The sequence below is a fragment of the Schistocerca cancellata genome, chromosome 3 (assembly GCF_023864275.1).
Source record: "Schistocerca cancellata isolate TAMUIC-IGC-003103 chromosome 3, iqSchCanc2.1, whole genome shotgun sequence".
Classification (NCBI taxonomy): domain Eukaryota; kingdom Metazoa; phylum Arthropoda; class Insecta; order Orthoptera; family Acrididae; genus Schistocerca; species Schistocerca cancellata.
Window position 1 is genome coordinate 379268803 of NC_064628.1, and position 15513 is coordinate 379284315.

The following is a 15513-nucleotide window of genomic DNA, read 5'->3' on the forward strand; positions in this document are numbered from 1 at the left end:
TAAATACAGAACCTTTCAAAATCAAAGTGAGTAGTATTTTACCAATTCGTGACTATAGAGGCACGCTTGTGTACAGATACTCAGTTTTATTAAAACAGTCTTTCGTCGTAAGGTTATCGTGGGTAGTTTTATTTCATTTTTTATATTATAGCTCACAATTTTCGAAAGGTTTCCTTCAATGTTGTTAAAACAGTAGTAAACGTGAGAGAGAAATTAATCATCAACGATATATGCAAATTCTCTGATGTTATCTACGTTGTTGTTATTGTGGTCTTCAGTCCTGAGACTGGTTTGATGCAGCTCTCCATGCTACTCTATCCTGCGCAAGCTTCTTCATCTCCCAGTACCCATTACAACCTACATCCTTCTGAATCTGTTTAGTGTATTCATCTCTTGGTCTCCCTCTACGATTTTTACCCTCCACGCTGCCTTCCAATACTAAATTGGTGATAACTCGATGCCTCAGAACATATCCTACCAATCGATCCCTTCTTTTAGTCAAGTTGTGCCACAAACTTCTCTTCTCCCCAATCCTATTCAATACCTCCTCATTAGTTATATGATCTACCCATCTAATGTTGAGCATTCTTCTGTAGCACCACATTTCGAGCGCTTCTATTCTCTTCTTGTCCAAACTAGTTATCGTCCATGTTTCACTTCCATACATGGCTACGTTCCATACAAATACTTTCAGAAACGATTTCCTGACGCTTGAATCTATACTCGATGTTAACAAATTTCTCTTCTTCAGAAACGCTTTCCTTGACATTACCAGTCTACATTTTATATCCTCTCTACTTCGACCATCATCAGTTATTTTGCTCCCCAAATAGCAAAACTCCTTTACTACTTTGTCTCATTTTCTAATCTAATTCCCTCAGCATCACCTGACTTAATTCGACTACATTCCATTATCCTTGTTTTGCTTTTGTTGATGTTCATCTTATACCCTCCTTTCATGACACTCTCCATTCCGTTCAACTGCTCTTCCAAGTCCTTTGCTGTCTCTGACAGAATTACAATGTCATCGGCGAACCTCAAAGTTTTTATTTCTTCTCGATGGATTTTAATACCTACTCCGAATTTTTCTTTTGTTTCCTTCACTGCTTGCTCAATATACAGATTGAATAACATCGGGGAGAGTCTACAACCCTGTTTCACTCCCTTCCCAACCACTGCTTCCCTTTCATACCCCTCGACTCTTATAACTGCCATCTGGTTTCTGACAAATTGTAAATAGCCTTTCGCTCCCTGTATTTTACCCCTGCCACCTTCAGAATTTGAAAGAGAGTATTCCAACAGTCAGAAAATGCACATGCAGTTTATTGATTACATGCATGTAGAAAACTTGTTCTGAGTAAAGCTGTCAAACAAGGTTTGAAGAAGAATAAAATGCCACTACCAAACGACAGCTAATGTAGAAAAAACTTTTCCAACGTATTTTGGCACGATGCGCTCTACCCATATATAACACAAAAGTTTCCAGATGCATCTACTGTCTGGCTGTCTGTTAAACCTGAAATGAACAAAATGTCGTAAAAAAATGGTTCAAATGGCTCTGAGCACTATGGGACTCAACATCTTAGGTCATAAGTCCCCTAGAACTTAGAACTACTTAAACCTAACTAAACTAAGGACACCACACACACCCATGCCCGAGGCAGGATTCGAACCTGCGACCGTAGCAGTCCCGCGGTTCCGGACTGCAGCGCCAAAATGTCGCAGAAGTTAGCCCTTTTTCCACATATGACTATTTTGGGTTGAGAAGTGAAGGGAATTATGTTAAAAGGTCCATTAGATTGATAACTTTAGCAGACAGCAGAATTGCGTATTAAAAAATATAGCAGTGAATGTACTCGAACTCACGACACTTACCATTACGCTAGTAGCCAACACACAGCTACAATGGCTCCAGAAATCAACAACAATTCCTCCAGAACTTCTGCATTCCACAGCGCTGTGGGATAATGCATATGTCCAGAGACAAACAGTTATACCTTTTCTTTTGCACTGCACGACGTTTTCAACAAACAGATATCGCAACAGAGTAGCTCAAGTGGAAAGGAACACTTCCTATTTAAATTTCTGCATCCTAAACTGTTGGCAGTTCTGTGTTGGTGGCAGTTACGTGATTTTATTTTGGTGAATACAAAATAAAGTTGAATGTATGCACTGGGTAGCCTACGCAACTAGTTCGTGGTGATTCGGTCAACTAAGTAAATGAATTTACTGAACATGCTGCAAATTGATACAGGGACCCTGTGTCTCAGAATTCTCAGCCAGTGTGGCACAACGGCGCTATGATTGAAAAATGAGCCACTGAGAAGAGGATTTGGTGGTCTGTTGGGCTGACGAGAGGTTCATATATCTATGGTCTGGATTTGATTCCAACTTCGGTCAGTGTTTTTGGATAGGGAGAGACAGATTCCATTTTCTTCTGGCTACACCAAGTGAAGAAGATATAATGGCATTGTGGTCTGAAATTCACATTAAAAATGATATTCCTTCTCTACCAAGTAGACGTTAGGTTGAGCTACAATAAAGTCTGGAGTGGCGACATGTAGAAACTCTATCACCATTAACCTTTCTTATACTAGTTATTTATTTCTAGTGACGAAACAACGCTATGTAGGCTCACAGGACACTTATTCCGTCTTTTATCGGAGCTTCTGTATCTCGATAAAATTGGTTCCGAACTGGGAGTACAACTCAGACCGCCCTTAACGCGGAATTTCTTCCCATCACGACAATACAGCTCGGCTACAATTTGTTGTTTGTTCAAAACTGCAGATTCCTCGACATCTCCACATATTGCGCGTGAATGGGTTCGAATCCTGGCCCGGCACTAAAGATTTCATTATGTATTATCAAGATCTAGCATGATAACACCTACCTGCTGGTGGATAATAATTAGATTTTTAATGTATTTTCATTCTTTGTCAGCACTAACGATATTTGATGTTTTTGACTCCCAGTGAGACACAGAACTACACTCTTGGAAATTGAAATAAGAACACCGTGAATTCATTGTCCCAGGAAGGGGAAACTTTATTGACACATTCCTGGGGTCAGATACATCACATGATCACACTGACAGAACCACAGGCACATAGACACAGGCAACAGAGCATGCACAATGTCGGCACTAGCACAGTGTATATCCACCTTTCGCAGCAATGCAGGCTGCTATTCTCCCATGGACACGATCGTAGAGATGCTGGATGTAGTCCTGTGGAACGGCTTGCCATGCCATTTCCACCTGGCGCCTCAGTTGGACCAGCGTTCGTGCTGGACGTGCAGACCGCGTGAGACGACGCTTCATCCAGTGCCAAACATGCTCAATGGGGGACAGATCCGGAGATCTTGCTGGCCAGGGTAGTTGACTTACACCTTCTAGAGCACGTTGGGTGGCACGGGATACATGCGGGCGTGCATTGTCCTGTTGGAACAGCAAGTTCCCTTGCCGGTCTAGGAATGGTAGAACGATGGGTTCGATGACGGTTTGGATGTACCGTGCACTATTCAGTGTCCCCTCGACGATCACTAGTGGTGTACGGCCAGTGTAGGAGATCGCTCCCCACACCATGATGCCGGGTGTTGGCCCTGTGTGCCTCGGTCGTATGCAGTCCTGATTGTGGCGCTCACCTGCACGGCGCCAAACACGCATACGACCATCATTGGCACCAAAGCAGAAGCGACTCTCATCGCTGAAGACGACACGTCTCCATTCGTCCCTCCATTCACGCCTGTCGCGACACCACTGGAGGCGGGTTGCACGATGTTGGGGCGTGAGCGGAAGACGGCCTAACGCTGTGCGGGACCGTAGCCCAGCTTCATGGAGACGGTTGCGAATGGTCCTCGCCGATACCCCAGGAGCAACAGTGTCCCTAATTTGCTGGGAAGTGGCGGTGCGGTCCCCTACGGCACTGCGTAGGATCCTACGGTCTTGGCGTGCATCCGTGCGTCGCTGCGGTCCGGTCCCAGGTCGACGGGCACGTGCACCTTCCGCCGACCACTGGCGACAACATCGATGTACTGTGTAGACCTCACGCCCCACGTGTTGAGCAATTCGGCGGTACGTCCACCCAGCCTCCCGCATGCCCACTATACGCCCTCGCTCAAGGTCCGTCAACTGCACATACGGTTCACGTCCACGCTGTCGCGGCATGCTACCAGTGTTAAAGACTGCGATGGAGCTCCGTATGCCACGGCAAACTGGCTGACACCGACGGCGGCGGTGCACAAATGCTGCGCAGCTAGCGCCATTCGACGGCCAACACCGCGGTTCCTGGTGTGTCCGCTGTGCCGTGCGTGTGATCATTGCTTGTACAGCCCTCTCGCAGTGTCCGGAGCAAGTATGGTGGGTCTGACACACCGGTGTCAATGTGTTCTTTTTTCCATTTCCAGGAGTGTATTTGCGAGATCACTGTAAGTTCAAGATGTTATTCCGAGCTGCTGGAGGAGAAAAATTCGGTAGCTGACGTATCTTTGTGTGTAGTCAACAACTATATGTGTAGAGCTCTATCCCCAGTCAGCACTGAACTCTTCGTCATATTATTTATAGTTCAAACATGCTCACATGTCGCTGCTGGTGCAACAAACCCATATTTAACGTTCGTTTTCTCTAGAATAAAACAGCGATAGGTGTTGGGTTTGAGTCCTGGGAAGGAAAAAATTAATGCTTCGTCTCGTCATTTCAGTTAAAACATCTAGCTACTGCCGAGAAAATGCGATATGTCACAGTTGATTGTGCTTGGATATCTATCTTATTAGGTTATGGGTTCGAATCCCTGTCCAACACAAAGCTTTACCTCACGGCATTTCAAGTAAGTTAGTAGTTAAGAAGCAATATTTAACATCTCTCGTAGTTCGTTAACAGGGACAATAGGTGCTGGGTAGGAATTAGGGTCCGTTAAAAATGTTTGCGTTATGTAATTTAAAGTTGGTATCTGCTGACTGATACTGTCTGAAATGGAGGTATATCACTCTCTGTATACCTAATCAGGAATGACTGTTAGTTTCCGTCAGTCACGAAATCTTTCCTTAGTCTGGGCTTCAATCCATATGCAGAACGAGACGGTTCGTCGTGTCATTTGAAGTTCATGCATATTCTCAACTAGCTGCTCGTGAATAATTTAAATTTTTGATGTCATTTTGTATTAAATAGTAAGTACGGTATGTTACTTTGAAGAGAAAATCATGAATACGACGAACTTACTACGTGCATTACCTATCTGACGTAATAATGAGAGTGGTGACATTTCAGGTATATCATTTATTGTAATAAATGTGAGCTTACAAGCCTTAAGGACAGTCTTATCTGTGATAAGGTGTTCCCTGATATTTGTGGTATCGTAGTATTACTTTACATCTAGAGTTGTTGCGATTCAGACTAGTGTTTTCTAGTGGTGACGTGTTGGAACCATTTTCAATAGTCGAACGACTGTACCAAGGAGCGATTAGAGGACCTGCTAGACAGCTGCATTATGCAGGTTGCATGCGAATAAGTCGAAATGCCATTCAGGTCGTTCGGATACTTTTGAGCATGACTGTACATTCTCAGAAATTTCAACCTCAAATTAAGGTCTGTTTTTTATACTAGTAGATTTCTCTTCGCCAGGAATGGTTCAAAAAATGTTCAAATGTGTGTGAAATTTTACGGGTCTTAACTGCTAAGGTCATCAGTCCCTAACCTTACACAGTAATTAACCTAAATTATCCTAAGGAGAAACACACACACCCATGCCCGAAAGAGGTCTAGAACCTGCACCGGGAGGGAATGGTTCACAAAATGTAAATAAACCAAAGGGCATGCCGAAAGTTGTGTTCAAAGAGTTTGTGTCTGGGCAGAGAGTTTCTTCGTCTAGCACTTACATTGTACATTGGTGACAGTAATTGTGTATCAGTTTATATTTATTATGTTCATTATAGCAAAAATAACATCTATTTACAGCGCAAAATTGACGTGTGAAATTACGTTTGGCATTGATATAAACATCGATCATTATTTATGAGATAAACGTTGGAGCTCTGCATGAAGCTTTTTTTAAAGGTAAATTTCGTGGCCATTTGTAAGGAGGGGTAGTGGGGTGGGGGCGGGGGGAGGGGGAGGAAAGAGAGAGAGAGAGAGAGAGAGAAGGAGAGAGAAAGAGAGAGAGAGTGTGTGTGTGTTCTTTGTCCTGACTTGTTTAGGTTTTCAGTTTTAAAGATTGTTTGAAATTTTGAAAAGTATGGGCTATTTCCTGAGTCAATTTATCCGTTGTTGCAGAACTGGGAGTTCCAGATCTACGTGAACAACCGATCCAACAGCTTCGCCAGGGACGGCTACCTCAACATCCGGCCCACGCTGACCTCTGACCAGTACGGAGAGGCCTTCCTGTCCAGCGGCACCATAGACCTCAACGGCGGGTCGCCTGCCGATGAGTGAGTATGCGCCGAAACGCTCACGGCCGTGTAACTGCGTCTACTGCTGAGCTTGTAACGTTTGACAAATAATCCGTTTACGACGGTGGGAACCCACACAGACTCAAACTCCGGAAAGCTTTTACATAGACGAAGCCCTGATTTATTGAATGTTACATAAATTTTCATGAACCAATAGTCAGTTTTGTAACGCTATCTGCTGTCGAAATAATGGCAGGAGAACACAGTACAGAAAATCGGGGCAACGTGAAATTAATATGCACAGCTTGCGTACCTGAACATCAAACAGTGTGCAGACACTCAAAATCCTCTCAAAATTACCTTGTAACTGAACACAGTGCCATGAGGTGACTTCCCTAGAATGTTATCAGAATACCTTAACCTGAAAATGGACTAAGACAGACAACACCTCACCAAGTAATTCAATAGTGAGGTAGTACAAGAATTAAATCGATACGTACTACTACAAAAGCTATGACCTTACTACCGTTACAGCACAAATTATTCCATGAAACATCAAAATATACATTTCCAAAAATGTGCCACAGCAAATCTTCTTCCTGGTCTCGTCTACGAAACTTACCTTCCACAATGTGATAATTGTACATGCGGAGATACGGATGTTTATTATTCATTCGTGGGAGAAACAGTATGTGACTGAATAACTTCATTATCTGTATCGCAGACGATCTACATCTGCATCTACATTCATACTCTGCGAACCGCTTTGAAGTGGATGGCAGAGGCTACAACCAACTGTACCAGATATTAGGGCATTTTCCCGTTCCATTCACGTATGGAGCGCGAGAGAAATCATTGTTTAAATGCCTCTGCGCGTGCTGTAATTATTGCACCTTATCTTCACGATCCCTGTGTGAGCCATACGTGGGGTCATATATTCCTGGAATCATCTTTCAAAGTCAGTTCTATAAATTTTGGAAGTATGCTTTCTCTGGATAGTTTCCGTCTATCTTAAAGAATCTGCCAGGTCAGTTCATTCAACATCTCAGTGACATTCTCCCCGAGTGTCAAACAAACCTGTCAGCATTTGTACTGCCCTTCTCTGTACACGTTCGATATCCCCTTGTAATCCTATCTGGTACGGAACCAATATCCCAGGATAAGTCGCACGAGAGATTTGTAAGCAATTTCCTTTGTAGACTGATTTCATTTCCCTAGTATTCTTCCTATAAACAAAAGTCTGCAACCTGCTTTACCCACGACTGAACCTATGTGATCGCTCCACTTCATGTCCGTTCTAAGTGTTACACCCAAGTATTTGTATGAGTTTTCAGAATCCAGCTGTCACCCACTAACATTTTATTGATAGGATACTATGTTTTTTGTTTTGTTAAGTGTACAATTTTATTTTTTTGGACATTTAAAACAATCTGTCAATCATAGCACCATTTTGAAATCTTATCTAGGTCTGACTGAACATTTCTACAGCTTCGTTCAGATTCTACTCCGATGGACATAACTGCGCCATCTGCAAAAACTCTGAGGTTTCTATGAATATTGTCGGCAAGGAAATGAACAACAAGGGTCCGAACACACTTCCATGGTGCACATCTGAAGTTACTTCTACATCTGCCGTGCCTCTCCATCGAAGATAACATGCTGCGTTCTCACTACTATGAATCCCCCAATCCAGTCACTTATTTCGTCTGAGACTCCATATGATCGCACTTTTCTTAGTAAGCGGAGGTGTGGTACGATTCAAATGCATTTCTGAAATCGAAAAATGCTGTATCTACCTTATTGTCTTGATCCCTGGCTTCCAGTACGTCGTATGAGGAAAGTGCGAGTTGGGTTTCACATTATCTATCTTCTCGAAATCCATGCAGGACGGCCTGGAGGAGCTCGTTCTGTTCTAGATACCTCACTATGTTTGAGCTCATAATATGTTCTAATATTCTACAAGTAATGGATGATAAAAATATTAAACTGCAGTTTTAAGCGTCACTTCTGCTACCCTTCATGAAGACCTGTCTGTCCTGTCCTTTCTTCCAACATCTGGCCAGAGTTTATTTGTTAGAGGGATCTACGATATATTATAGTTAACAGAGGGTCTAACTCAGCCGTGAGCTGGGTAAAGATTGTGATATGGATTCCAAAGGACCTGGGGTTTGTTCCATTTCATGATTTCAGCTGTTTCTCAACACCATCTATTTGACTCATCTTTTCAGCTGTATGAGAATTAAGTTACGTCAATACTCCTGGATTTTCCGTTGGAAAGGAATGTTTTTTAACATTTTGTTTGGCTACTCTCAATGTCAGTTCCATTCTCGTCCATGAGTGACAGGGCACAAACGTTGGTGCCACTAACAGCCTTTACACATGACCGGTATGTACGAGGATTCTGTGAAAGCTGATTTGATAATATTCTGCTACGGTAATCATTGGAGGTTTCCTGCATTGCCCTCTTTACTGCCATACGCGGTTCCTTCAGTATTTCTCTATCTATAGGTCTAAGCTTTCTTTATAGTTACTATGCCGTAGTCTGTTTCCTACGAAGTTTGTTTACAGTGACTCTATACCATGGGGTATCTCTCTCATTATGAACTGCCCTACTGGATACGTATCTATCCAGTGCATGATCAGCTATTCTTTTAAACTTTAGCCACAGTTCCTCTACATGCTCCTATTACCAGCTAAAAGTCCCAGATTCCTTACTGAGGTATGACACTATTGTTCCTCTGTCTAGTTTGCTGAACATATAAATCTTTCTGCTTGCTGTAGTTGCGCTTTGCGTTTTGCTATTCACTGTTGCCAAAGCTGAATTGTGGTCCCTGATAGCAGTTTCGATATGGACTTCCGCAAACAGGTCAGGTCTGTATGTTGCTATTAGATTTAGTACATTTTCATCATTAAAGGGGTTCTAAAGTATCTATTCTAGGAGAATACATTTAAAAAACAAAACAAAAAAAAAACGCTTTGCAGGATGACTTGTCACACCCACCACCAACAAAACTACACTGGTGTCCAAAATGTAAGCATCATACCTCTATTTCCCCGTCTCGTGTCTAATTCACAGTATAATCACACGAACTCCCAACAGATGTCCGTACAATCGTGTTCTGCTCGGAAGGCTGCATTCCGGTCAACGGACAACCTCGCCATGATGACGTCAGGGCATTTATCAAAGGGTGTAGTGCGTGCCGGGTAGTCCCACATCCACAATCGCTGTGTATGCAGTCACAGGCGGGGCGGTATGGCACAAAGATGGCCCTTACCAGACTCTCTGCGGTGGAAGACGATAAGAAGAACGGAAGAAGGACAGTCGCAAACTGGCGTGGCCTGTTATTTCTCGGATGTGGCGACAATATAGGGAGACCGAAGACCAGGGCAGGGCCGACCAGGTGTGATAACAGACAGAGAGGAGTGTTATTTGACTGTAAGGGCACGACGGTACCGCCTTAGTACTGCATGGCAACTGGCATTTTACCTCACATCATCCACTGGACGTGTTGTATTGAGACAAACGGTGACAGACCTTAGAAGAGTGCCCTTTATTGTCAGAAGCCGGCTGTATGTGTACCTCTGATACCCCACAGAAGAGTGAAGTCGTCAACATACCACCTGGACGTCGAAAATGGGCCAATGTTCTTTCCATAGATGAGCCCCGCTTTGATCTGGAGAGTGATTCTCCAAGCAATCGCATCTGGAAGGAACGTGGAACACAATTTCGAGACCCAAGCATTGTGGAAAGAAGTCGATATCGAGGAAGATCCTTAATAGTATGGGCAGGGATAATATGGACCACTCGAACACATCTTTATGAAATTTTAGCCGTGAATTGGCAAGGTTTAACTGCTGTCAGGTATCGTGACGAGATTTTGGGACATGTGCGGTCGTTGCGAGGTGGTGTGCATGCATGGCGTGGCCTGCTCGCTGGCCTGCTCGCTCTCCCTATCTGAATTCCACAAAGCATGTCTGGGATGCAGGTTGCATCACGTCAGGATCCATCAACCAGACTCCAAAACTTACACATCTGCAGCAAGAATGGGCGTTATTGCCTCAACAAGAGGTTTATGACGTCATTCTCGGCATGCTCCATCGTCTTCTGGACTATATGGCTGCCAGATGTGGTCACGTCCCAAACTGAGCACATTAAACAGTTGTCGGAAAGTCGTGCAAATCTGTTAAGTTGGAAAAAGCGAAGAATATTTTTGTCTATCGTTATGCACATAGCATTTATTTATGTTCTGTATTCTTTACATTGTTCCTACTTTACTATCACCTGTTTAAGCAATCTTGCAAAATTTCAGTTTGTTGCTTTAATTTTGGATACCAGTGTTTAATTATCACAACTGCCAATTGATTGTTGGGTCATTAAAGTCCTCTCCAGTGGTTACAGTATCATTAGGGAACTTATCTACAGGCGAACTGAGGTTTCCTCTAAAGTTTTCGGTTACATCAGGAGGAGAATCTGGTGGTCGATAGAAGCACCCTAACATAATTTTTTTGCCCATCTTTGATACTGAGTGTAGCTCAAAGAATCTCACATGCAATTACAATTTCGATCTCGGTGGATCTGAGTTCCCTCTCTACTGCAACAAATACACCACCTCCATTTCCCGTTTCCCTACCCTTTCGGTATACTCTTAAATTTTCCCCAAAGATCTCACTACTCTCAACGTCAATATTTAACCAGTTTTCTGTACCTAATACTGAGCTTCAGTGCCCTTTAGGAGCGCTTCAAACTCTGGGACTTTGTTGCGAATGCTGCGGCAGTTAAGGACCAGCATTTTGAAGCTCTCATCTGCGGGTGGCACTTCCTGGATATTACACTGGAACTTCTGGGTTCCCCGCAGCTATCGTTATCGGGATTGGATCGAGAGTCGCGTAATATATAAAAAAAAAACCTTGTGTGCCGCCTACACAAAGTCCGGTAAATGGTTAGCTGCCTCTGATGTGTAGTGAACAGCTGACTCATTTAGGAGGAACGTACTGTTCTCAACGCTAAGGACCAAGTCTATCAGGTGACAGCCTAGCTTGTCACAGAATCCTTGGAGTCTCCGGCTCAGTCGGTCCACTCGACTCAGAAACGCGGGCCACGTTCTGTTCTGGGACAATGCTGCAGATTGAAAGTTTCGTTGAAACTCTGTGAGCAAGGCTGGTATTCTCGTACCTCTATGTCAGGTATGACCTCAAAGCCAAGACGACAAGCATATTTTATTCGAACGTTTGCCACAATCTGTATTTGGCTGCACACTGTAAACTCAGTCACTGCCGGCATAAGCTCTTCAATGTGGTGTATTAGGCCTTCAGGCAAAGACGCGTCAAGTGGACGGGTAACGCACATTTCACCTAAGGACCATGAAGATAAGATTAGAGAGATTAGGGTTCGTACGGAGACGCATACACAGTCGTTTTCCCCTCATTCTGTCTTCAAATGGAACAGGAAACGAAATGATTTGTAGCGTTATAGTGTACGCTCCGCCACGCACCAGATGGTGGCTTGTGAACTATGTATGTGGATGTAGATGTAGATGTAATGATGTGGCTTGTATTTCCTGCAAAAGAAACGGTGTCCACAGGAGAGGAGAGTACTTGAGGTATCTTTGGTACGCAAACCTTTAGTACCCTCTCAGTACACCAATTCACAGCAGCTTCCAATCGCTTGACAGTAATCAGGGGAGTTGTCGAAGGGAATATGAGTAACAGCTGTGCCCTAGATGGAGCCGCATAGATGAGCATCAAGGTTATGTACGATAATTAAATAAATGCCTAAAAAATGGTTCAAATGGCTCTGAGCACTGTGGGACTTAACTTCTGATGTCAGCAGTCCCCTAGAACTTGGAACAACTTAAACCTAACTAACCTAAGGACATCACACACATCCATGCCCGAGACAGGATTCGAACCTGCGACCGTAACGGTCACGCGGTTCCAGACTGTAGCGCCTAGAACCGCTCGGTCACCCCGGCCGGCTATTAAATACCTAAGGAGAGGATACATGAGTAACCACAATACTGATTTGGTACTCTCTATTAACCTCGAAACAATCAAACGGTATATTTATGCACCACATGGGGCTGACAGAATACGTGAACATGAATCGAATTCCTAGCAGTCTCGGAAAACGTAAGTTTTGTATACACGTCTTCCACTAATGGACTGAATAACCTCAAGAGCAGAAGAGAACGACGAAACTTACTGCACTAGGTTGAATAACTACAACCAGCTCCCAGCTTGGGGAAAGTAAAGGACCTCTGAGCCTCTGTAATACCATGTACCGTCATATGCCGAGCGGTGGGAAGTCGTAATGAACCCAGGAACATGGTCGAACATAATGGTATCGGTGGTCCAACTGGTGTGAGCAGACAGACATAATATTGCACCGTTCTGACTTCCAAACCTCCAGCGGTACGCTAACCTCTCGAGGTCATTATGACACGGTATTCCTTCATTATGTGCGTGGTTTCAGGGGTGCATTAGGTCCTGAAGCCGTTTTTATGGATGATAATTGGGCGACCGCGTCGAACTGCGCAGGTGTAGGATCCCTTGGAATGAGGGGATATTCGGCGAATGGACTGTCCCGCCTGTTGCCCATACTTAAATCCCAACGAGGACGTGTGGAATGCTTTGGGGCAGACGTACTGCAGTACGTCAGCATGCACCAACTACCATCCAGCAGTTGTCAGACGTGCTGGTGGAGGAATGGAATGACCTACCAGAAGAACTCCGTACGAAACTTGTGGCCACGTGGGAACAAGCTCCAGAGCACGGATTGTCGTTTGTGATCACACTCCTGATTAAGAACCAGTCCCGCCTTTTGTAATGTCCAGAGGAATTTTGGAAATTTTTGGTAAGATCTTATGGGAGCAAACTGCTGAGATAATCGATCCCTAAGCGTACACACTACTTAATCTAACTTAAACTAACTTACGCTAAGGACAACACACACACCCATGCCCGAGGGAGGACTCGAGACTCCGACGGGGACAGCCGCGCGGGCCGTGACAAGGCGCCTCATACAGCGCGGCTTCCCTGCGCGGCAATGTCCAGAGGACTATCCAAAATCGCGCTGACTTCAACGTAAACATTGTTTTTGAATATTTGTGTCATTTTTGTTTGTCTCATTGCGTACTTCTCTAAGTACCTTCTGTACCATACCGTAGTAGTTCTCCGATCATGCGAAAGCTAATTTCGTCCTTACGTTCTGCACAACCAGTCTATACAGCACATTGGTTAATGCACTTTATCTGCTTTTAGGAAAACTCGGCTTGAAATCAGTGTCCAGTGACTTGCGTAAGTTAGATGGGTACTATGTACCTGTATACACTGAAGAGCTAAAGAAACTGGTACACCTGCCTAATGTCCGCCCCCGGTAGCTGAGTGGTCAGCGCGACAAGCTCTTAATCCTAAAGGCCCAAGTTCGATTCCCGGCTGGGTTGGAGATTTTCTCCACTCAGGGACTGGGTGTTTTGTTGTCCTAATCCTCATCATTTCATCCCCATCGACGCGCAAGTCGCTGAAGTGGCGTCAAATCGGAAGACTTGCACCCGGCGAAAGGTCTACCCAACGGGAGGCCCTAGTCACATGACATTTTATTTAACTGCCTAATTTCGTGTAGGGCTACCGCGAGCACGCAGAAGTGCCGCAACATGACGTGGCATAAACTCGACTAATGTCTGAAATAGTGCTGGAGGCAATTGACACGATGAATCCTGCAGGGCTGTTCATAAATCCGTCAGAGTACGAGGCGGTGGAGATCTCTTGTGAACAGCACGTCGCAAGACATCCGAGATATGCTCAATAATGTTCATGTCTGGCGAATTTGGCGGCCAGCGAAACTCAGAAGACTCTTCTTGGAGCCACTCTGTAGCAATTCTGGGTGTGTGAAGCGTCGCATTGTCCGGCTGGAATTGCCCAAGTCGGTCGGAATGCACAATGGACATGAATGGATGCAATGATCAGATAGGATGATCACGTCCGTGTCACGCGTCAGACTCGTATCTAGACGTATCAGGGGTCGGATATCACTCCAACTGCATACGCCCCACCCCATTACAGAGCCTTCACCAGCTTGAATAGTCCCTTGCTGACATGCAGCGTCCAGGATTCATGAGGCTGTCTCCATACCGGTACACGCCCATCCGCTCGATACAATTTGAAACGCGATTCGTCCGACCAGGCAACATGTTTCCAGTCATCAACAGTTCAACGTCGGTGTGGACGGGCCTATGCGAGGCGTAAAGCTTTTTGTCGTGCAGTCATCAAGGGTACACTAGTGGGCCTTCGGCTCCGAAAGCCCATATCGATGATGTTTCGTTGAATGGTTCGCACTCTGACACTTTTTGATGGCCCAGCACGGAAATCTGCAGCAATTTGCGGAACGGTTGCACTTCTGTCACGTAGAACGGTTCTTTCAGGTCCTTTTTCCGCCCGCAGCGATGTCAGCGATATGATGTTTTACCGGATTTCTGATATTCACGGTACACTCGTAAAATGGTGGTACGGGAAAATTCCCACTTCAGTGCTATCTTGGAGACGCTGTGCCCCATCGGTGGTGCGCCGACTATAGCACAACCTTCAGACTCACTTAAATCTTGATAACCTGCCATTGTAGCAGCAGTAACCGTTCTAACAACTGCGCCAGACACTTGTTATCTTATGTACGCGTTGCCAAGTGCAGCACGGTATTCTGCCTGTTTACATATATCTGTATCTGAATACTCATACCGGTTTCGTTGGCGCTTAAGTGTAACTTCATGTCGCATTCAATGGCGTATAGATGTGTGCGAAAGCCACTTTCAGTTTTCTGTTTAGAATATTACGGAGCCCATTTTGGTTTTTTTTTTCTAACAGAACAGCTGATGACGACTTTCTAAGAAGTCGTAACCGGTTATGTGACCCGGAATGGAAAAATATGGGGTGAGCACACTGTAAGGAGTGATCAAAAAGTTTGCGTTCGATGTCCGTATAGTCCAGAATCGGTATGCCAGTCAGGAAAAATTTCCGTGAGCACTGAGGCAATAATCCCATTGACGCACTAGGTTCACGGTACTCTTTTGGTAAAACACTGTGTCCTGCTGCGTGCAGAAATCCATAACTATCTGCTGCACTTCCTCCTCCGACAGG

The 15513-nt window shown here is 44.6% G+C and overlaps 1 protein-coding gene across 1 annotated transcript in view; it reads left to right on the forward strand.

The window, feature by feature from the left end:
• Nucleotides 1-15513, forward strand: part of LOC126176718 (beta-1,3-glucan-binding protein-like) — a 77705-nt gene that overhangs the window by 17657 nt on the left and 44535 nt on the right. The window contains exon 2 of the mRNA XM_049923886.1: nucleotides 6269-6423. Within this exon, the coding sequence (XP_049779843.1) occupies nucleotides 6269-6423 (155 nt within the window). The remainder of the gene's footprint in view (nucleotides 1-6268; nucleotides 6424-15513) is intronic.